Below are 24,224 nucleotides of genomic sequence, written 5' to 3' on the forward strand. Positions count from 1 at the left end.
CTATTCCCTGTGATGGGGAATCTGTGCCAAGTGCTTTATCTCACCCTCTGTTCATACTGGGTGCCACCCTTTATATATTCATTATATGATTAGCTTATTTGTCCAGTACTGCTTGCCTCAGCTGGTTTTGTCCCTAGCTGCACCCCTCTAATCCTTGACAGCCCCCTCCTTTTTGGTGAGCATACCCCCCCGCCCAGCATGAAGCACCCATTAACCCATGCATGCCTGCACACATATACACCCTGGCGCGCTCTGCCAGCCGCACACACTCAGCACTGACTGGGACTGGGACCAGTGTCCTGTGGGGATGGCAGCGAGCGCAAGCGTTAAGCAACACCGACTGGGCAAACGGGGCTGGGAGGAGTGCGGCTACTCTAATCTACAGGTACAGCGTTGGGTTGTTACACCTTTACCTGCAATAGTGCAACATTCTGTCTGTGTTATAGTAATATATCATCTGGGATAGGCAACATATAGGCAATATAGGAATACTGGTATTTTTCCCAAAAATGGTGGTAACTGTCATAATATAATAGCCTCTGGGAAGGGACTGGGGCTGTGGGATAGCAGGTATAGTAGGGAGAGATGGTGCCTATAGTAGCAGTGGGATAATAGCCTCTGGGAAGGGACTGGGGCTGTGGGATAGCAGGTATAGTAGGGAGAGATGGTGCCTATAGTAGCAGTGGGGGGATAATAGCCTCTGGGAAGGGACTGGGGCTGTGGGATAGCAGGTATAGTAGGGAGAGATAGTGCCTATAGTAGCAGTGGGGGGGATAATAGCCTCTGGGAAGGGACTGGGGCTGTGGGATAGCAGGTATAGTAGGGAGAGATGGTGCCTATAGTAGCAGTGGGGGGATAATAGCCTCTGGGAAGGGACTGGGGCTGTGGGATAGCAGGTATAGTAGGGAGAGATGGTGCCTATAGTAGCAGTGGGGGGATAATAGCCTCTGGGAAGGGACTGGGGCTGTGGGATAGCAGGTATAGTAGGGAGAGATGGTGCCTATAGTAGCAGTGGGGGGATAATAGCCTCTGGGAAGGGACTGGGGCTGTGGGATAGCAGGTATAGTAGGGAGAGATGGTGCCTATAGTAGCAGTGGGGGGATAATAGCCTCTGGGAAGGGACTGGGGCTGTGGGATAGCAGGTATAGTAGGGAGAGATGGTGCCTATAGTAGCAGTGGGGGGATAATAGCCCCTGGGAAGGGACTGGGGCTGTGGGATAGCAGGTATAGTAGGGAGAGATGGTGCCTATAGTAGCAGTGGGATAATAGCCTCTGGGAAGGGACTCTATTTCTTAGTAAATGTATATGCCATTGAAAGCAATAGTTGTTTATCCCTATCTGGCCCTGAAACACTGTAGCAAAGACCATTCTCCTCCAGCTGCATTAATTGTCTGGCTTCTGCTATGTTATTTCAAGAGTCAGAAGCAGCAGTACAGAGACCATAAACAGACAGATATTGATTTCAATATAAAAATGTTTTTCTTTCACATAACTATAAAACCAGTGAGAATGGATGGATATAAAAAAAAAATACTTTTTGGGAGTAGTTCCCCTTTAACGCCGAGGTGCATTGCAGCCTCCCAGCCGCTAGAGGGCCCCCGAGTAGCAGTAAATTAGTAGCAAGCGGCGTGTGCGTTTCTATTGGGTGGAAAGTCAGTGCAAGTGACTGTATAGGAAGTGGGGAAGCAGCGGCCGGTCGGACAGACAGACAGACAGACAGACAGACAATAACAATGCAGGTGAGTAGGTTCCGCTATGGGGTCACATGACTGTGCCGCCCGGGGCTCCTCAGCACCTCCCTGCCGCTTACTGGCTGTCAGCATGGCATGCTGGGAGTTGTAGTCACAGACGTCGCTGATATAGAAATCTGTTTAGTATGTCGTGGAAGTTCTCAGTGTTACTGTTATAGCCTGTGGGGCTCAGGAAATTGTATGGTTTCATAGTGGCTGTGCAATGCATTGTGGGGGTATTGTGGGCTATGGGGGTATAATAAGCATTGCAATGCATTGTGGGGGTATTGTGGGCTATGGGGGTATAATAAGCTTTGCAATGCATTGTGGGGGTATTGTGGGCTATGGGGGGTATAATAAGCTTTGCAATGCATTGTGGGGGTATTGTGGGCTATGGGGGGTATAATAAGCTTTGCAATGCATTGTGGGGGTATTGTGGGCTATGGGGGTATAATAAGCATTGCAATGCATTGTGGGGGTATTGTGGGCTATGGGGGGTATAATAAGCTTTGCAAAGCATTGTGGGGGTATTGTGGGCTATGGGGGTATAATAAGCTTTGCAATGCATTGTGGGCTATGGGGGGTATAATAAGCTTTGCAATGCATTGTGGGGGTATTGTGGGCTATGGGGGTATAATAAGCATTGCAATGCATTGTGGGGGTATTGTGGGCTATGGGGGGTATAATAAGCTTTGCAATGCATTGTGGGGGTATTGTGGGCTATGGGGGTATAATAAGCTTTGCAATGCATTGTGGGGGTATTGTGGGCTATGGGGGTATAATAAGCTTTGCAATGCATTGTGGGGGTATTGTGGGCTATGGGGGGTATAATAAGCTTTGCAATGCATTGTGGGGGTATTGTGGGCTATGGGGGTATAATAAGCTTTGCAATGCATTGTGGGGGTATTGTGGGCTATGGGAGTATAATAAGCTTTGCAATGCATTGTGGGGGTATTGTGGGCTATGGGGGTATAATAAGCTTTGCAATGCATTGTGGGGGTATTGTGGGCTATGGGGGGGTATAATAAGCTTTGCAATGCATTGCAAGGTATTGTGGGCTATGGGGGTATAATAAGCATTGCAATGCATTGTGGGGGTATTGTGGGCTATGGGGGTATAATAAGCTTTGCAATGCATTGTGGGGGTATTGTGGGCTATGGGGGGTATAATAAGCTTTGCAATGCATTGTGGGGGTATTGTGGGCTATGGGGGTATAATAAGCTTTGCAATGCATTGTGGGGGTATTGTGGGCTATGGGAGTATAATAAGCTTTGCAATGCATTGTGGGGGTATTGTGGGCTATGGGGGTATAATAAGCTTTGCAATGCATTGTGGGGGTATTGTGGGCTATGGGGGGGTATAATAAGCTTTGCAATGCATTGCAAGGTATTGTGGGCTATGGGGGTATAATAAGCATTGCAATGCATTGTGGGGGTATTGTGGGCTATGGGGGTATAATAAGCATTGCAATGCATTGTGGGGGTATTGTGGGCTATGGGGGTATAATAAGCTTTGCAATGCATTGTGGGGGTATTGTGGGCTATGGGGGGTATAATAAGCTTTGCAATGCATTGTGGGGGTATTGTGGGCTATGGGGGGTATAATAAGCTTTGCAATGCATTGTGGGGGTATTGTGGACTATGGGGGTATAATAAGCTTTGCAATGCATTGTGGGGGTATTGTGGGTTATGGGGGGTATAATAAGCTTTGCAATGCATTGTGGGGGTATTGTGGGTTATGGGGGGTATAATAAGCTTTGCAATGCATTGTGGGGGTATTGTGGGTTATGGGGGGTATAATAAGCTTTGCAATGCATTGTGGGGGTATTGTGGGTTATGGGGGGTATAATAAGCTTTGCAATGCATTGTGGGGGGGTATATTTATTATAGGCTGCAGAACTGGCAGTTTGTATCTTATCAGCAGTTGTATAAATAAGTGCTGAGACTGCTACTTGGGGGAGGCGTGTGTGTGGCACTGATTGCCGGGCCGTGGCGCTTATATCTCCCTTCCCTGGTGACACAGGCAGCCGCAATGAAGGGGACACGGGACGCGGCACAAACTGCAGCCAAAGAGTTTATCAAGTTCCTGAACCGCGGCGTCTCTCCCTATCACGGTAAGAGAATCCCACAGCCCAGGGACTCGCCGCTCTCTGCGTTACCGACAATCTGTGCCAACACATCTGCTCACTTTCACTTTTACTGTGAGAATAGTCCTGGCACCGCACATTGGGGAGCTGGCATTGTGCCCCTCAGCCGGGCGTGCAGGTAAAGTCTGCTCCATCTCTAGCCAACTGGCTAACTCAGCCATAACAGTGGTACATAGGTAGGGGACAGGGGTAGGTGCCTGAGCCCCAGATGCACAAAGCCAGTCTGTGTGTAACAAGGTAAGTAACTCACTACTCACAGCCGTCGGGTAGCACCTACTAGTGAGTGGCCAACAGATCTAGCAGAGCAGAGTGGGTTCATACTGTGACACAGACAGAGGGTTTGTGGGAATGGCACCTACTCTCTGCCCGCCCTGCCTGACCCTGCTCTTTGCCCTCCCCTACTGCTGCTGTACAAGGTGCGTTATACCAACCTGATACCTGTGTGTGAGATACGGAATGTGCTGCGTCTGGTTATTCCCCTCGGCAAAATGCCGTACTCTGTATCTCTTATAAACACACTCTATACCAAATATATATCTAACCCACTCTATACCGTATATATTCTGCTCTATACCTTATATATCATTATAACACTCCCTCTATATAAATCTGTTTCCTATATATATATATATATATATATATATATATATATATATATATATATATAATGGTAAGTCATGGGAACTCCGGAGTAATTATCTGTTGCAACATATAATAAAAATCAGTCGGAGAGTGGTGGGGCCCCTGATTCTCATTTAATGTCTGTATAAAGTGCTCGGCTATTGGATCCCCATCTGGCCAGCGCAGGCAGTAACCATCTCTGTGTGGCTTCTCTCCCTGTATTACAGTGGTCGAGGAGTGTAAGTCTCGCCTCCTACAGGCCGGCTTCTTGGAGCTAAAGGAAGCAGAACACTGGGACATTAAACCCAACCACAAGGTAGGAGACATGCCATATTTGTATTTACATGGGGTGAGAGCTGCCATATAGATTCCCATAGACAGTGCACTGCTGTGTGTACAGAACTTTTCTCTTCTCTACGTATAACTGCATGGGTTGGAGCTGCCATAGTCGTGACTGTTTTGTAATCAGATTAATATCAACTGACATATCTGCAATTGTTCCTTCCTGTTTAATGATTCTAAGCTGAAACGGTTCTACTAAACCTCATGTTTTCATACATAGTACTTTGTGACCCGAAATTACTCCACATTGGTGGCATTTGCGGTGGGCGGCCATTACCAGCAGGGGAATGGATTCACCATGATCGGAGCCCATACGGACAGCCCATGTCTAAGGGTAAGGCCCATCCCTATCCTCCCCAGTGTCTCCCATCTGCCCCATTGTTCTGCCTGTTCTCGATCATATATTTCCCTACTTGCCCTGCCGGGTGGTTACAGGTAAAGCGCCGTTCCCGCCGGGGCCAATGCGGGTACTTGCAGGTCGGCGTTGAGTGCTACGGAGGAGGAATCTGGAGCACATGGTTTGATCGGGACCTGACTGTGGCAGGGAGAGTCATTCTGAAGGTAATGCCCTGAGTGGCACAGCTTGGGATGCCAAGGCTTCCCCCATCTGTTTGGGAAGGGATTGTGCCAGGCCTATACACAAGCCAATGCCTGTGCATTTCAGTTGGTAGCCCCTGGCAATGAGAGGCTTTCTACTTGGCGTTAAACTGCCGTAAATGTTGCAGTAGCCAAGCTGGGAAAGCTACAGGGGCAATTGCAATGAGGTTTCCCTACAGCCCTTTGTTCCTCTGTCTCAGGACGGGCACCATCTGCAGCACCGCCTGGTACATATAGACCGGCCCATTCTGAGGATCCCACACCTGGCCATTCACCTGCAGAGGACTGTCAATGAAAGCTTCGGACCCAACACCGAGCAGCAGCTGTAAGTAGATCTGTACAGTCAGTAATTCCCTGATCCGACACTGTTGGACCTTCTGTGCCCCCCCCTTTCCCCTCCCCTTCTCACCCCTCTCTCCCATGTTTTGCAGGATTCCTATCCTTGCATCTTCAGTACAGGAAAGTCTGGAAAAGGAGACCTTGGATTCAGGAATCTCATGCCCCTCTGCGCCAGGGGGCAACAATGTCGTGAGTCCAAGGCAGTGGCCATAATGTCACCACTGTGTCACCTTCAGGCAGCACTTTCCCTATGGGAGATGGTGACTAGCGGGTGGGGCACTCTGACCGTGGCAAAGCTCTGTGCGCCATAGGCCTTTAGCGGCGGAGGAGAGAGAATAAGGGGGGATATAGGAAGGCACAAAGATTGCACCAGGTCTAGTAACCCATAGCAACCAATCAAATCAGTGGTGTAACTACCTATCAGCAGATCCTGTGTGCAGCCAATTAATTTGCTAGTGGGCATGGGAGGAAGTCAGCTGGGATATTATACCAAATCAGATGTTTTCTCTCAGCCATGTCATCAGTAAATGTTATTATGAGCTGTTAGACCTATATATCATTACCCTGTAATTGAGGTGAGTAAATGTATGGGATCCGTTTAATATACAGACGTGGGTGGTGTGATTGTTACTATGCCAGGATGCAGAATTACACTGTATACTCTCATACCTACCCCCGTTTGTGCCCCATAGGCCGAAAGGCACCACCCTTTGCTTCTGACCCTCCTGTGCGACAAACTAGGAGTCAAACCTGAGCAAATACTGGAGATGGAGCTCTGTCTGACCGACACCCAACCTGCAGTAAGTTGAACCCACAAACGGCATTCTGGGAAATGTGACTTGCAGTGAAACCAATGGCAGATTCCCTACTTTCTTGGGTACTTATTCTCTGTACTTCTGAATCCTGGGCTGCTCTCTTTCCCATGGGTGGCATGGGTTGTTTCCCATTATATTAGTCACTGCCCGATTTCAGGTCAGATATCGGTCGGGCAGGCCCGTCGTTAGTGCCCATACACGGGCCGATTAGCTGCCGAATCGGTCTAAGGGACTGATATCTGCAGCTACTATCGGCCCGTGTATGGGGAACTTAAGAGAGCAGCTCAGGAGCAGGAAGGATCCAACTTCGGTACTAGGGGTTGATTTGCTTTGGTTTCACAGCAGGAGGTTGCTAATATGGCTAATGCCTATGGACTCCTCTTGTCCAAAATATTCAGTAGATTCCTTACTAATATAGGTGCTTCATTATAAATCTGCTCCTATGGTTAGATACAGAGATAGACATACATATACACATACATAAACCAAAAAGGCAAACCGCAAAAAAATATACAAGGGGCTTTATTTCAGATGGACCAGCGTTTCCACTAGCAATCTAGCCTTTTTCAAAGTGTATGCATACATTACATACATATATACATATATACATACTGCCTGACCTGGGCAAACTGTTCTGTGAACTATATTATAAAATTCACCTTAATAATGAAAACGTTGCTTTCTTACTGCTCTAATAGCCAGAGCTAATAAGTGTGCTGTTTCTGTTGCCAGACCCTGGGAGGTGCCTACGAAGAGTTCATTTTTGGGCCCCGCTTGGATAATCTGCACAGCTGCTACTGTGCTCTACAGGTGAGCGACATCCGCATTCTCTGCAGCTACACAAATGTTTTGTTTTTTTTTGTGCAGGGGGGGATTGTTTGTACAGAGCTCATGAACACTGAAAAAAAGGACTTTGTTATAGCAGGATGGGTCTGTTTTGCTCCTAGCAGTTGAAAATCAGGGCTTGTCTCGCCCAAACTGACTTACTCTGCTTCTGATATCTGAGAGGCTGCACAGACAAGCATCTATTATGGGGCAACGCCAGTGCAGTTCACTGCATGACCACAGGGGGGCTCTGGGCTCCAGCAAACTACAAGTTAATGTAATACTATTCATATGTTTGTGACTTTGCAGAGGGGAAAGTAACAGGCTGGGATTAATACTCTCCCCCATTGTCTCCTGAGCTGTTTTGCTCTTGCAGCATAATCTCCATTTGTAGATCTAATTACAGGGTAATTGCTGCTGTTATTGGGTTATCCTGTGCCAGACTGTGTGCTGTCATCTACACTGAGCTGCCTTGTGTATATGTGTGCCAGTCTGTGACTGTACATAATAGTGCCTGCATGGAAATAATGTAACAGGGCAGTAGCTGGATAGGGAATTATGTCTTATCACAGAACTACAGCTCCCAACATCCCCCTCCCAATCCCAGGTGACCTGATCTGTAATATCCAGTAAGGTGATCAGATGTAGCAAATAAAAGAAGGGTCTCTGGTGGGTACAGTATGTGCCACAGCCAATGAACAAGTCCGTAGCTACGTATTTCACATTTCTAGAACCTGTTCTGTACTGATAAACTCTAATGAGCCACAACAATCTGTAGGCGGGGTCTGGTCAGTAAATACCCTAAGGCTAAGGATCCACAGAGTGTGTTAGTCGCCCACAATAGATCTACAGGTGGCCATACATGGGCAGATATAGGTCCTTTAGACTGATTCAGAAGCTTATCTGCCCATGTAAGGGACCCTGACAGGCCTACCCGACCAATATCTGTGGCAGTCGGGCATTTTGCACACACATACACTCCCTTATAAAGCTCACCAGAAAGCCAGTTGGGTTAAAGGTCAATGGCCAATATGGTGGCCTTATTGTAGGTAATCTAATGTACCATGGCCAGGTAAGCCCCGCCCCGTTGCCTTATTGTAGGTAATCTAATGTACCATGGCCAGGTAAACCCCGCCCCGTTGCTTTATTGTAGCTAATCTAATGTACCATGGCCAGGTAAGCCCCGCCCTGTTGCCTTATTGTAGCTAATCTAATGTTCCATGGCCAGGTAAGCCCCGCCCTGTTGCCTTATTGTAGCTAATCTAATGTTCCATGGCCAGGTAAGCCCCGCCCCGTTGCTTTATTGTAGCTAATCTAATGTACCATGGCCAGGTAAGCCCCGCCCCGTTGCTTTATTGTAGCTAATCTAATGTACCATGGCCAGGTAAGCCCCACCCTGTTGCCTTATTGTAGCTAATCTAATGTACCATGGCCAGGTAAGCCCCACCCTGTTGCCTTATTGTAGCTAATCTAATGTACCATGGCCAGGTAAGCCCCGCCCTGTTGCCTTATTGTAGCTAATCTAATGTACCATGGCCAGGTAAGCCCCGCCCCGTTGCCTTATTATAGTTAATCTAATGTACCATGGCCAGGTAAGCCCCGCCCCGTTGCCTTATTATAGTTAATCTAATGTACCATGGCCAGGTAAGCCCCGCCCCGTTGCTTTATTGTAGCTAATCTAATGTACCATGGCCAGGTAAGCCCCGCCCTGTTGCTTTATTATAGTTAATCTAATGTACCATGGCCAGGTAAGCCCCGCCCTGTTGCCTTATTATAGTTAATCTAATGTACCATGGCCAGGTAAGCCCCGCCCCGTTGCCTTATTATAGTTAATCAAATGTACCATGGCCAGGTAAGCCCCGCCCTGTTGCCTTATTATAGTTAATCTAATGTACCATGGCCAGGTAAGCCCCGCCCTGTTGCCTTATTATAGTTAATCTAATGTACCATGGCCAGGTAAGCCCCGCCCTGTTGCCTTATTATAGTTAATCTAATGTACCATGGCCAGGTAAGCCCCGCCCCGTTGCCTTATTATAGTTAATCTAATGTACCATGGCCAGGTAGAATCATCTGATTTCAGGGTTAGAAAAAAAGCCACTAGGGCTCACAGCGGCCAAATCCTGCACTGACTGTGCCCCCGTATGTAACCACGTTGTACCATTTCTCCTGCTTATGTTGGGCGCCCGACTGGGGCAGCACAGAGAGGCAGAAGCTGAATATTAGGGCTTGTTGGTATTTCAAGGGGGGGGTGATCTCTAAAGGGATGAGAATAAACAGATTTGGGTTCTTACAAATGTTTAATATTCCCATGTAAAGAACAGCGCAGGGCGAGTATTTGGGAGTAGATGCGCACTGATGCCCCACGGCAGCTTCTTACTAAATAGCGCAGTAAGTCTTAAAGGGACAGAGGCCTCTTTATTCATTCTGCCCACCGCAGCGAGGAGAGCTTAGCGACAGCGCCAGGGAATGATGGATGGTCCCGTCCCACAGCATCTGTGCCGCTGCGGGCTCTTTGGCCAAGTGTAGCTGTCAATCACCCTTCAGCCCTCAGATGGAACACGGCGGAATGGAGCGGAACGGCAATTGACAGCTTCGCTTCCTAGAGATTTGCAGCCCCGGCAGGATTTCATGTGAAAGCAGGAAAGTGTTAAGCGCCACCCAAGGAAGGCAATGGGTGTAGATTTATTTTTCACTTGAAAGGGGTTGTTCTTCTTTAAATAGTATATAGTATATTATTTTTTTAATTTGTGGTTTAGAATTGTTTAGCTTTTTGTTCAGTAGCTCTCCAGTTTGAAATTTCAGCAACTATCTGGTTGCTAGAGCCCAATTTGACCTAGCAACCAGGCATTGAAAGAGAGACAGGAAAATGAAGAGAGGAGGGCCTAAATAGAAAGATGAGTAATAAAAAAGTAACAACAGAAGTGGAAGGCAAATATAAAAAAAAAACTATAAAAAAAAATTAAGACCAATTGAAAAGTTGCTAAGAATAGACCATTCTATAACATACTAAAAGTTAACCTAGGTCATTAAATCCAATTGGGTGCTTCAAACCACCCCAAAAGAAGTGTGCGTGTTTGGCTCTTCCTGACCACGGGGAAGAGAGCAGCCCAGAAAGTACAGAGTTCAATCTGCCCCCAGTAAATACTTCTAGATACTCTTGGTATTAGATTAGATTGGCTTGGTGGAGGTCCCTGATTCACTATGGGAAGGAGAGCAGCCCTAGGTTTGTCCTTGGATCTGACTGGGGGACATTAGGTTCACTTGCCCACCCTGGGAGTGGCTCCTAATGGATCTAATAAATGAGCCTAGGTTTCAGAGGACTTACCCTTTAAAATACATTGCAGATGGTAAATATTTCATTATATATTTTGTTGCTGCCGCCTGTTGTTATTGCCGTCTGTGTAGGAGACACATTGGCTGCCGTGGCTGCGTGTCCCAATCACCACGATTTGACTTTTCAGCCTGCGCCTATGGCACTGCGGCAGCTTTTAAACTTACAACCTTCATTCTCTGAGAATGCTGGGAGTTGTAGTTAAAAGGTTGGGCGGCTGCAGGTTTGGATATGTCAGAGGCTTATTTATGAAATGCCCCATGTTAGCCACTTCTGCCCCTTGGCCTTGATCTCTCCCTGTGCATCATTTAACCCCTCTCCCTGTCTCCCTTAGGCTCTGCTGGGTTCCTGTGAATCCCCAAGCTCTCTCGCCAGTGACCCCAATGTCAGGATGATCACCTTGTATGACAATGAAGAGGTAAGTCCCTCTCTGGGGGGAGGAACAGGCCAATAGCCTGCAGGGGTGATGCTCGGGTAGCCACACCCCCGGGGGCGAGACATATGCGGACCATCTCTGATAATATTAAAGCAGTGCTGCTGATCAGGAAGATACCACATGTATATACAGAGGGGTAATTCCACCACAGACAGCATCACATGATCAGTAATGCCATGGGCGCCTTCAAGTGGTGTCTAACGGAATTGTAGCACGTCTCTCCCTAGTCAATAATCCCTAATATAGGAATGTAATCCATCATATGGGTGCAGCCGGTCAGGGTGTGCAGTGCTTAGATGGTAGCAACAATATTTCTGTAGATGTGTGTGTATATCTAATATATATATATATATATGTTTGTTATACAAAAATAATATATATATATTTTGTACCCCCTATTGTAGAATATAGGGATATTATAAGTCACTGAGGTGTTCCATGACCATACAGGTGACTTCTAATATCTTCATATTTTACAACAGGGGGTACTTTATTTATTATAATATACACGTTTCAGTGAGTCATGTGACACAAATTACTTATCACTGAGCTCCGATTATAACTGATGACATCACTAAGCGGCGTTTATAAGGATATCATTTACAGTTTGATGAAATCCCTTTTATGCACCATGTGACCAACAGCCAGAAGCCACAATGGCCTACAATCAGCAGGCATCTACTTCAGGGTTGAGCAGCTATAGGCCCCACCCATGTGGCAGATGTGGCCGCCCCATGAGATTATTACGGCCCCTAGTGTGCCCTCCTTGGATGCCATAACCCGCCGCCCCCTGAAAATAGTCCATATTTGTCAGAGCACTTAGAAGTGTACAGTATATGGCTATAAACCTCAGTTCTGCACACACACAGTTTGTATGATGGTGACTGTATTGTGCCCCCCCCAGGTGGGCTCTGGGAGTGCCCAGGGGGCGGAGTCTCTGCTGACGGAGTTGATTCTGCGCCGTATCTCCTGCACACAACATAATCTCACCGCCTTTGAGGAGTCTGTGCCCAAGTCGTTTATGATCAGCGCCGATATGGCTCACGCGGTGCACCCCAACTACATGTAAGTGCTGAGGGGGCGCCGTGCCCACGCGCTAGGGGGGTAAAGTAGTGCTTTGTACTCGGTGCCAGTGGTTCTGTGCATTAACCTATTTGTTCTACAGGGATAAACATGAAGAGAACCACAGGCCGCTCTTCCATAAGGTGGGACTGATTTCTCCCCCATGTGCTCTATATACCCCACCCCCACCCAAAGTCTTTCCTCTGTCGCACCCCCATGTTAAGTGTATATTTCCGGAGCAAGTGGGGGGCAATAGTGATACAGACACTGTCTCATCTCTCCCTTTCTTTACCTGCTGTAAAGGGATCAGCAGCTATCTTAATTGCTAGGGTTCAAACTTACCCTAGCAACCATGCAGTGGTCTGGAAGTTGAATAGAAGGATAATGAATAAAAAGTAATAATAACAATAAAGTTGTAGCCTCACAGAGCAATAGGTTTTTTTTGCTGCCGGGGTCAGTGACCCCCATTTGAATGTTGAGTCAGAAGAAGAAGGTGAATAACTCAAAAACTATAGCAAATAAAGACCAACTGAAAAGTTGCTAAGAACGGGTCATTCTATAACAATTAGTCCATTGGTCATCTGGCCCCTGGGCCAAAGGGCCCTGTCAACAAGCAAAATGTGGCCCCTGCATGACCACACCTCCATGCATGACCACACCTCCTTACTAGCCCAGTCACACCCAGCCAATGCTATTGGATGCTCTTCCTGTCTATCTCTCTGCCTTTTTTCTACCCTGGGGGCCCATAAGTGCCACCCCTGCCTAAATCACCCCCTCCCCAATAGCAGCCCTGTATTTTCCCTATCTTGTATCTATCAATTACCTCTTGTATCTGACAAATGTTCTTTTCCTCAGGGTCCGGTCATCAAAGTGAACAGCAATCAGCGCTACGCCTCTACGGCAGTGACTGAGGCTGTGCTCCGAGAGATTGCTGGGCGCGTCGGGGTCCCCCTTCAGGTAATGTCTAGGGGCCAATTAGTGGGGTAATTATATTGGGCTACCTAGGAATCTACGTTTGTAATAGAAACAGCTGTTTCCTAATGTCGGCTCCCCAAGTGTTGCTGGACTACAACTCCCAACATGCTTGTACCTTGATAATGTGTTGGGTGATTGTGGGATTTGTAATCCAGCTCCATTCTGGGGACTTAATGGCCAGAAAAGCAACCTTTCCAGCATTTTGCATGACTATGTGGGTCACCAGAGGGCGCTGTTTCATTAGAGAATGTGGAAGTGCCCAGGCAGCCCGTGCTATTAATATTCCCCCGGGCGGGATAACTTATAGTTACATTTTATTGAACATATTTATGAGGAATAACGGGGCTGTAAATCCTGCAATTTAAAGGTTCCTATTTCCCTTTAAAACATTTATTGGCTTCAGTTTCATGTAGAATGTTATGGCCGAACCGGGAATTTATTGCCATCGTGTTTCTGACTTGGGCGTTTCGCACTGTGGCTCTTGTTCCCCAGGAATTCATGGTGAGAAATGACGCGCCCTGCGGTACCACCATTGGGCCCATCCTGGCGTGCAAGCTGGGCCTGCGGGTACTGGACCTGGGCTGCCCCCAGCTGGCCATGCACTCAGTGCGGGAGATGTGCTGCACCTCCGGGGTCCTGCAGACCTCCACCTTGTTCCAGGTAAGAACATAACACATGGGGCTATGAGTATGGGGCATTTTCAGGGTTATACTATTGCCAATGAAGCAATATTTACTGTATTAATAACAGTACCAAGCTCAGATGTTTCCCCCTCCCCCATCTGAAGGAACTTGGTACAGTCCAGAAGAAAACGGAAAGGACAACTAGCATTTTACGGTTTGGGAAAAGGGCAATTAAATTGTTTTACTCTATCAACTACTTTGTTGACCTTTAATTTCAAGTCTTAACTCAATATCAAAAAGCAATGCCCTCAAATCCCATAAATATGTTTCAGTAGAAAGGAAATCCTTCATTCCCCCAGCTGGGGGTTACACTACTGCCTCATCTCATTGCCATTGGATGTATTCTCTCCAGCCAGAGATCTTGCAGTGGGATAACAGATCAGTTTAAATCTCACTGTCTCTGAGCTAAATCTCCCAGAATCCTCAGCCAGCCGTAACCATAGACTTTCTTGATAACCATAGGCTGGCTGGGAAAACTGGGAGGTGTTGATCACGGATTGATTGATCGTTGGGTTGATCTGTGTCAGAGCACGGAAAGTGCCTTCTGTTTTACCAGATTATCCCTCCTCATCCTTTGTCCTTATCAGCGGCAGCTCCATAAACCCTTCCACCCAGGGAGACTGCACTGCTGGTTCTCATAACATACAAGTACCCTGGTTTATAGGTCACTGCTTCAGGGAAGAGAATATCGGGAGCCAATGGGGAATCGAGCTCAATAACTCACTCAAGGACTTGGGCAACGGAGTTAGAAAGCAAACCCAAGTCTGAGTATTTGGGGTCTCGGTGACCCCTGTGCAGATTTAGGGAGCAGAGGGGAAATCGGACGGTTGGGGATTTAGGGAGCAGAGGGGAAATCGGGCAGCTGAGGATTTAGGGAGCTGAGGGGAAATCGGACGGTTGGGGATTTAGGGAGCTGATGGGAAATTGGGCGGCTGAGGATTTAGGGAGCTGAGGGGAAATCGGACGGTTGAGGATTTAGGGAGCTGATGGGAAATTGGGCGGCTGAGGATTTAGGGAGCTGAGGGGAAATCGGACGGTTGGGGATTTAGGGAGCTGAGGGGAAATCGGACGGTTAAGGATTTAGGGAGCTGAGGGGAAATCGGACGGTTGAGGATTTAGGGAGCTGAGGGGAAATCGGACGGTTGAGGATTTAGGGAGCTGAGGGGAAATCGGACGGTTGGGGATTTAGGGAGCTGAGGGTAAATCGGACGGTTGGGGATTTAGGGAGCAGAGGGGAAATCGGACGGTTGGGGATTTAGGGAGCTGAGGGGAAATCGGATGGTTAAGGATTTAGGGAGCTGAGGGGAAATCGGACGGTTGGGGATTTAGGGAGCTGAGGGGAAATCGGACGGTTGAGGATTTAGGGAGCTGAGGGGAAATCGGACGGTTGGGGATTTAGGGAGCTGAGGGGAAATCGGACGGTTGGGGATTTAGGGAGCTGAGGGGAAATCGGATGCTTAAGGATTTAGGGAGCTGAGGGGAAATCGGACGGTTAGGGATTTAGGGAGCTGAGGGGAAATCGGATGGTTAAGGATTTAGGAAGCTGAGGGGAAATCGGACGGTTGGGGAATTAGGGAGCTGAGGGGAAATCGGACGGTTAGGGATTTAGGGAGCTGAGGGGAAATCGGACGGTTGGGGATTTAGGGAGCTGAGGGGAAATCGGACGGTTGGGGATTTAGGGAGCTGAGGGGAAATCGGACGGTTGGGGATTTAGGGAGCTGAGGGGAAATCGGACGGTTGAGGATTTAGGGAGCTGAGGGGAAATCGGACGGTTAAGGATTTAGGGAGCTGAGGGGAAATCGGGCGGCTGGGGATTTAGGGAGCTGAGGGGAAATCGGACGGTTGGGGATTTAGGGAGCTGAGGGGAAATCGGACGGTTGGGGATTTAGGGAGCTGAGGGGAAATCGGACGGTTGAGGATTTAGGGAGCTGAGGGGAAATCGGACGGTTGAGGATTTAGGGAGCTGAGGGGAAATCGGACGGTTGGGGATTTAGGGAGCTGAGGGGAAATCGGACGGTTGGGGATTTAGGGAGCTGAGGGGAAATCGGACGGTTGGGGATTTAGGGAGCTGAGGGGAAATCGGACGGTTGGGGATTTAGGGAGCTGAGGGGAAATCGGACGGTTGGGGATTTAGGGAGCTGAGGGGAAATCGGACGGTTGAGGATTTAGGGAGCTGAGGGGAAATCGGACGGTTGAGGATTTAGGGAGCTGAGGGGAAATCGGACGGTTGGGGATTTAGGGAGCTGAGGGGAAATCGGACGGTTGAGGATTTAGGGAGCTGAGGGGAAATCGGATGGTTGAGGATTTAGGGAGCTGAGGGGAAATCGGGCGGCTGGGGATTTAGGGAGCTGAGGGGAAATCGGACGGTTGGGGATTTAGGGAGCTGAGGGGAAATCGGACGGTTGGGGATTTAGGGAGCTGAGGGGAAATCGGACGGTTGGGGATTTAGGGAGCTGAGGGGAAATCGGACGGTTGAGGATTTAGGGAGCTGAGGGGAAATCGGACGGTTGAGGATTTAGGGAGCTGAGGGGAAATCGGACGGTTGGGGATTTAGGGAGCTGAGGGGAAATCGGATGGTTAAGGATTTAGGGAGCTGAGGGGAAATCGGGCGGCTGGGGATTTAGGGAGCTGAGGGGAAATCGGACGGTTGGGGATTTAGGGAGCTGAGGGGAAATCGGACGGTTGGGGATTTAGGGAGCTGAGGGGAAATCGGACGGTTGGGGATTTAGGGAGCTGAGGGGAAATCGGACGGTTGAGGATTTAGGGAGCTGAGGGGAAATCGGACGGTTGAGGATTTAGGGAGCTGAGGGGAAATCGGACGGTTGGGGATTTAGGGAGCTGAGGGTAAATCGGACGGTTGAGGATTTAGGGAGCAGAGGGGAAATCGGACGGTTGGGGATTTAGGGAGCTGAGGGGAAATCGGACGGTTGAGGATTTAGGGAGCTGAGGGGAAATCGGATGGTTAAGGATTTAGGGAGCTGAGGGGAAATCGGGCGGCTGGGGATTTAGGGAGCTGAGGGGAAATCGGACGGTTGGGGATTTAGGGAGCTGAGGGGAAATCGGACGGTTGGGGATTTAGGGAGCTGAGGGGAAATCGGACGGTTGGGGATTTAGGGAGCTGAGGGGAAATCGGACGGTTGGGGATTTAGGGAGCTGAGGGGAAATCGGACGGTTGGGGATTTAGGGAGCTGAGAGGAAATCGGACGGTTGGGGATTTAGGGAGCTGAGGGGAAATCGGACGGTTGGGGATTTAGGGAGCTGAGGGGAAATCGGACGGTTGGGGATTTAGGGAGCTGAGGGGAAATCGGACGGTTGGGGATTTAGGGAGCTGAGGGGAAATCGGACGGTTGGGGATTTAGGGAGCTGAGGGGAAATCGGACGGTTGGGGATTTAGGGAGCTGAGGGGAAATCGGACGGTTGGGGATTTAGGGAGCTGAGGGGAAATCGGACGGTTGAGGATTTAGGGAGCTGAGGGGAAATCGGACGGTTAAGGATTTAGGGAGCTGAGGGGAAATCGGGCGGCTGGGGATTTAGGGAGCTGAGGGGAAATCGGACGGTTGGGGATTTAGGGAGCTGAGGGGAAATCGGACGGTTGGGGATTTAGGGAGCTGAGGGGAAATCGGACGGTTGGGGATTTAGGGAGCTGAGGGGAAATCGGACGGTTGGGGATTTAGGGAGCTGAGGGGAAATCGGACGGTTGAGGATTTAGGGAGCTGAGGGGAAATCGGACGGTTAAGGATTTAGGGAGCTGAGGGGAAATCGGGCGGCTGGGGATTTAGGGAGCTGAGGGGAAATCGGACGGTTGGGGATTTAGGGAGCTGAGGGGAAATCGGACGGTTGGGGATTTAGGGAGCTGAGGGGAAATCGGGCGGCTGGGGATTTAGGGAGCTGAGGGGAAATCGGACGGTTGGGGATTTAGGGAGCTGAGGGGAAATCGGACGGTTGGGGATTTAGGGAGCTGAGGGGAAATCGGACGGTTGGGGATTTAGGGAGCTGAGGGGAAATCGGACGGTTGGGGATTTAGGGAGCTGAGGGGAAATCGGACGGTTGGGGATTTAGGGAGCTGAGAGGAAATCGGACGGTTGGGGATTTTGGGAGCTGAGGGGAAATCGGACGGTTGGGGATTTTGGGAGCTGAGGGGAAATCGGACGGTTGGGGATTTAGGGAGCTGAGGGGAAATCGGACGGTTGGGGATTTAGGGAGCTGAGGGGAAATCGGACGGTTGGGGGATTTTGGGAGCTGAGGGGAAATCGGACGGTTGGGGATTTAGGGAGCTGAGGGGAAATCGGACGGTTGGGGATTTTGGGAGCTGAGGGGAAATCGGACGGTTGGGGATTTTGGGAGCTGAGGGGGGATTCAGACTCAGGGTTCCCTGTTATAAACTTAAGTGACCCATGAATTTAAGAATAAGCTAAAGACTTAATTCAGCCTCATTTAGACTTGGCCTTTTTCCTGTGAATGCATTAAAACTCCCAGCATCCCACCCACATCCAAAGGCTGTCAGGGAACTCTGGGAGTTGCAGTCCAGCTATAGGCTTGATCTCTGGGCGCAGATACCCGTGCTTGGCCAGGCTGCGTGCCTGTGTGTACATCCCATTGTCTATTCAGCCGTTCTTTCTGCACGCCGGCCCCTGATTGGATCGTCTGTGCGAGTTACTAATTGTGCCTGTGTGCTCTTTTATTTATTGGCTACTGCCATGGCAGCTTACAGTGGCCTTGAAGACAGTGGTTGGTTACCGTGGCAACAGCAGACATCAGTAGGTTAGACTAGTGGTTGCTATGGCAACTCCAGGGCCGCACTAATGAGCTATAGCACGTGCCAGCCTATAGCAGTGCATAATGGTAACTATGGTTACATAAGCCCGCCTCCACTATTCTGCTCTTCTGAAGTGACTCTTATCGCTTGGCTCTAAACCCACTCGCCTGCACTCAGCCCTCTGTGCCCATCACCTACGTATGGCCCTGACACGCAAGCCTTGTTTTCTCATACAGTCACTTTAAAGGGGAACTAAACCCAAGACAATAATGCTAAGCAGCCAATATAATATATATATATTCTGTGCTTGTTCTAACTCCCGAAACAGTGAAGCAGATCAGGGTGAGAACTGACATCGGCTACATTGTTTTCAGTATTTTGGGATTTTATTCGCAATGGGGCAAAAAAGAAAACCTAAATTAAATAAATAATAAACATGTTGTGTGTTTTTTTTTTCCAGGCTTTCTTTGAACAGTATCCCGCGGTGAACGGCAACTTGTTGGTAGACTGACACCCCTTTAATCACAGCACTTTTTACTGAGCCTTCCACCAATCCCAATGATCCCTGGCACTTGGTGGGCGGGGCTTGTCTGAAGGCATGCAGCACCAGCATCCTTATAATAAAAAAAAAATGTTCTGTAAATTTCCATCTTGTGCTGCTCTGATTGGTTTGCAGGTGAGAGTTACAGGTAAACATGTGGCCCCCCAGCAGATAAGGTGGGGGGGGGGGTTGGAGTAAATACGTGCGGCCCCATTATTGATAGCCTGTGGCCCCTGAACTGTCGGTGAGTGCTGGGAGTAATACTTAGCCAATAGCTTAATGGCCTGCAGGTTGGAAATTGCATTTATATAAAGGGTAATGCTGCCGCCTCTTCTGCACCCACTTTTCCTACTTAGAGCTGCTTCTGCTCTATGGGCCCCAGGGCACGACCCCCTATTTGTAGACAGCAGGGACCCCTGGTTAAGATTGTGGGTGAAGCTGGACCCCTTCCCCCCCAAATAACATAAGGCCCCATGAGTGGTTGACTGACTTGTTCAGTTTAACCCCCCCCCCCCCCCAAGCTCATAACAAGGATAAATATATAAGAAATGATTGGAGAATCTCGCTCTAACTGGCTTTCAGATGAGCCCCCCCACCCAGGGGGTCCTGACCCAGTTTGGGAACCACAGTTTAGATGCCCCTACAGATCATGTCAACAGGTTTAGGGGATGGAGGGGGTCCCATTATTGGCTAAGTGTTTATGGCCGCCCACTAGGCTTGTGTTTATAGGAGCCATGGTGGCCACTGGCAGTGTAAGGGTTACAGACCCCCCCGGCCCCACAGCCACTCTCATTACTTCCTGCCCCATTTCTGCTTATTAACATGGATAGAACGTCATGTGATACTGGGGAATTAGACCCACCGGGTCAGCTGTCATATCTGCTCCGACTGCTGCTCTCGCTCATTGGCAGACGCTCTAATTCTGTTCCGCCATCAATCAAACCTGTGATATCTGAGCATTTCCCATGAGTCTGCCTGTCGCATCCTCTCAGCTGAACACAAACATCTCCGCTCGGCTTTTGGGGGCAAATGATTCCCATTTATGCATAAAAAATGCCAAATAACTGCAATTTTTGGGTTATTGAAAGAATTGCTGCTGCCTACACTGACATTAAACATACACTCTGACAATTCATTTGCACAGCCACAATATAAAGAGCTGGTCTGTGGCTCATAGCAGCCTGTTTGGCATTTGCCATAATGTGTGGCTAGCCAGCCCGGGCTGGTGTGGCTGCTTTGCCCCGTTGTGCCTAAAGAATGCAGGGGGGTTTAAAGCATTAGTTAATGGATTAGAACTACCTGTAACCTTTAACTTCTATCAATTAGATTAAGGCTGGTTTTCATAGGGATTCTGGGAGTTGTAGTTCCTTGTCTGACACCACCTGTGACCAGGCCTGGACTGGCAATCAAAATAGGCCCTGACATTTCAGAGGCCCAAACAGCCCCCCCCCCCCCCAGCCCAATAAATAGTGAGTGTCTGTGGCACCTTACAGCCCCCCTGGCATTCCCAGTACCCAGAGGCACAAACAGCCCCCCCCCCAGCCCAATAAATAGTGAGTGTCTGTGGCACCTTACAGCCCCCCTGGCATTCCCAGTACCCAGAGGCACAAACAGCCCCCCCCCAGCCCAATAAATAGTGACTGTCTGTGGCACCTTACAGCCCCCCTGGCATTCCCAGTACCCAGAGGCACAAACAGCCCCCCCAGCCCAATAAATAGTGACTGTCTGTGGCACCTTACAGCCCCCCTGGCATTCCCAGTACCCAGAGGCACAAACAGCCCCCCCCCCCCCCAGCCCAATAAATAGTGACTGTCTGTGGCACCTTACAGCCCCCCTGGCATTCCCAGTACCCAGAGGCACAAACAGCCCCCCCAGCCCAATAAATAGTGACTGTCTGTGGCACCTTACAGCCCCCCTGGCATTCCCAGTACCCAGAGGCACAAACAGCCCCCCCCAGCCCAATAAATAGTGACTGTCTGTGGCACCTTACAGCCCCCCTGGCATTCCCAGTACCCAGAGGCACAAACAGCCCCCCCCCAGCCCAATAAATAGTGACTGTCTGTGGCACCTTACAGCCCCCCTGGCATTCCCAGTACCCAGAGGCACAAACAGCCCCCCCAGCCCAATAAATAGTGACTGTCTGTGGCACCTTACAGCCCCCCTGGCATTCCCAGTACCCAGAGGCACAAACAGCCCCCCCCCAGCCCAATAAATAGTGACTGTCTGTGGCACTTTACAGCCCCCCTGGCATTCCCAGTACCCAGAGGCACAAACAGCCCCCCCCAGCCCAATAAATAGTGACTGTCTGTGGCACCTTACAGCCCCCCCTGGCATTCCCAGTACCCAGAGGCACAAACAGCCCCCCCAGCCCAATAAATAGTGACTATGGCACCTTACAGCCCCCCTGGCATTCCCAGTACCCAGAGGCACAAACAGCCCCCCCCCAGCCCAATAAATAGTGACTATGGCACCTTACAGCCCCCCTGGCATTCCCAGCCCAATAAATAGCGACTGTCTGTGGCACCTTACAGCCCCCCTGGCATTCCCAGTACCCAGAGGCACAAACAGCCCCCCCCCCAGCCCAATAAATAGTGAGTGTCTGTGGCACCTTACAGCCCCCCTGGCATTCCCAGTACCCAGAGGCACAAACAGCCCCCCCAGCCCAATAAATAGTGACTGTCTGTGGCACCTTACAGCCCCCCTGGCATTCCCAGTACCCAGAGGCACAAACAGCCCCCCCCCCAGCCCAATAAATAGTGACTGTCTGTGGCACCTTACAGCCCCCCCTGGCATTCCCAGTACCCAGAGGCACAAACAGCCCCCCCAGCCCAATAAATAGTGACTGTCTGTGGCACCTTACAGCCCCCCCTGGCATTCCCAGTACCCAGAGGCACAAACAGCCCCCCCCCCCAGCCCAATAAATAGTGAGTGTCTGTGGCACCTTACAGCCCCCCTGGCATTCCCAGTACCCAGAGGCACAAACAGCCCCCCCAGCCCAATAAATAGTGACTGTCTGTGGCACCTTACAGCCCCCTGGCATTCCCAGTACCCAGAGGCACAAACAACCCCCCCCCCCCAGCCCAATAAATAGTGACTGTCTGTGGCACCTTACAGCCCCCTGGCATTCCCAGTACCCAGAGGCACAAACAACCCCCCCCCCCCAGCCCAATAAATAGCGACTGTCTGTGGCACCTTACAGCCCCCCTGGCATTCCCAGTACCCAGAGGCACAAACAGCCCCCCCAGCCCAATAAATAGTGAGTGTCTGTGGCACCTTACAGCCCCCCTGGCATTCCCAGTACCCAGAGGCACAAACAGCCCCCCCCCAGCCCAATAAATAGTGACTGTCTGTGGCACCTTACAGCCCCCCTGGCATTCCCAGTACCCAGAGGCACAAACAGCCCCCCCCAGCCCAATAAATAGTGAGTGTCTGTGGCACCTTACAGCCCCCCTGGCATTCCCAGTACCCAGAGGCACAAACAGCCCCCCTAGCCCAATAAATAGTGAGTGTCTGTGGCACCTTACAGCCCCCTGGCATTCCCAGTACCCAGAGGCACAAACAGCCCCCCCAGCCCAATAAATAGTGACTGTCTGTGGCACCTTACAGCCCCCCTGGCATTCCCAGTACCCAGAGGCACAAACAGCCCCCCTAGCCCAATAAATAGTGACTGTCTGTGGCACCTTACAGCCCCCCTGGCATTCCCAGTACCCAGAGGCACAAACAGCCCCCCCCCAGCCCAATAAATAGTGACTGTCTGTGGCACCTTACAGCCCCCCTGGCATTCCCAGTACCCAGAGGCACAAACAACCCCCCCCCCAGCCCAATAAATAGTGACTGTCTGTGGCACCTTACAGCCCCCCTGGCATTCCCAGTACCCAGAGGCACAAACAGCCCCCCCAGCCCAATAAATAGTGAGTGTCTGTGGCACCTTACAGCCCCCCTGGCATTCCCAGTACCCAGAGGCACAAACAGCCCCCCCCCAGCCCAATAAATAGTGACTGTCTGTGGCACCTTACAGCCCCCCTGGCATTCCCAGTACCCAGAGGCACAAACAGCCCCCCCCCCAGCCCAATAAATAGTGACTGTCTGTGGCACCTTACAGCCCCCCTGGCATTCCCAGTACCCAGAGGCACAAACAGCCCCCCCCCCAGCCCAATAAATAGTGACTGTCTGTGGCACCTTACAGCCCCCCTGGCATTCCCAGTACCCAGAGGCACAAACAGCCCCCCCAGCCCAATAAATAGTGAGTGTCTGTGGCACCTTACAGCCCCCCTGGCATTCCCAGTACCCAGAGGCACAAACAGCCCCCCCAGCCCAATAAATAGTGACTGTCTGTGGCACCTTACAGCCCCCCTGGCATTCCCAGTACCCAGAGGCACAAACAGCCCCCCCCCCAGCCCAATAAATAGTGACTGTCTGTGGCACCTTACAGCCCCCCTGGCATTCCCAGTACCCAGAGGCACAAACAGCCCCCCCCCCAGCCCAATAAATAGTGACTGTCTGTGGCACCTTACAGCCCCCCTGGCATTCCCAGTACCCAGAGGCACAAACAGCCCCCCCAGCCCAATAAATAGTGAGTGTCTGTGGCACCTTACAGCCCCCCTGGCATTCCCAGTACCCAGAGGCACAAACAGCCCCCCCCCCAGCCCAATAAATAGTGACTGTCTGTGGCACCTTACAGCCCCCCTGGCATTCCCAGTACCCAGAGGCACAAACAGCCCCCCCCCAGCCCAATAAATAGTGACTGTCTGTGGCACCTTACAGCCCCCCTGGCATTCCCAGTACCCAGAGGCACAAACAGCCCCCCCCCCAGCCCAATAAATAGTGACTGTCTGTGGCACCTTACAGCCCCCCTGGCATTCCCAGTACCCAGAGGCACAAACAGCCCCCCCAGCCCAATAAATAGTGACTGTCTGTGGCACCTTACAGCCCCCCTGGCATTCCCAGTACCCAGAGGCACAAACAGCCCCCCCAGCCCAATAAATAGTGACTGTCTGTGGCACCTTACAGCCCCCCTGGCATTCC

The 24,224-nt window shown here is 50.4% G+C and overlaps 1 protein-coding gene across 4 annotated transcripts; it reads left to right on the plus strand.

Moving 5' to 3' along the window:
* The first annotated feature begins 289 nt into the window (after positions 1-289).
* dnpep (aspartyl aminopeptidase) lies at positions 290-19,305 on the plus strand. 4 transcript variants are annotated; one of them, XM_031892632.1, is made up of 15 exons: positions 290-385; positions 3,753-3,843; positions 4,725-4,813; positions 5,060-5,173; positions 5,275-5,400; positions 5,637-5,761; positions 5,868-5,964; positions 6,468-6,575; positions 7,323-7,400; positions 11,081-11,164; positions 12,087-12,247; positions 12,348-12,387; positions 13,100-13,201; positions 13,712-13,879; positions 19,119-19,305. In XM_031892632.1, exons 1-15 carry the CDS (start codon positions 308-310, stop codon positions 19,167-19,169), a joined length of 1,512 nt encoding a protein of 503 aa, XP_031748492.1. In that variant the 5' UTR covers positions 290-307; the 3' UTR covers positions 19,170-19,305.
* Positions 19,306-24,224: the final 4,919 nt, after the last annotated feature.

Source organism: Xenopus tropicalis, chromosome 9, assembly GCF_000004195.4.
Source record: "Xenopus tropicalis strain Nigerian chromosome 9, UCB_Xtro_10.0, whole genome shotgun sequence".
NCBI lineage: Eukaryota > Metazoa > Chordata > Amphibia > Anura > Pipidae > Xenopus > Xenopus tropicalis.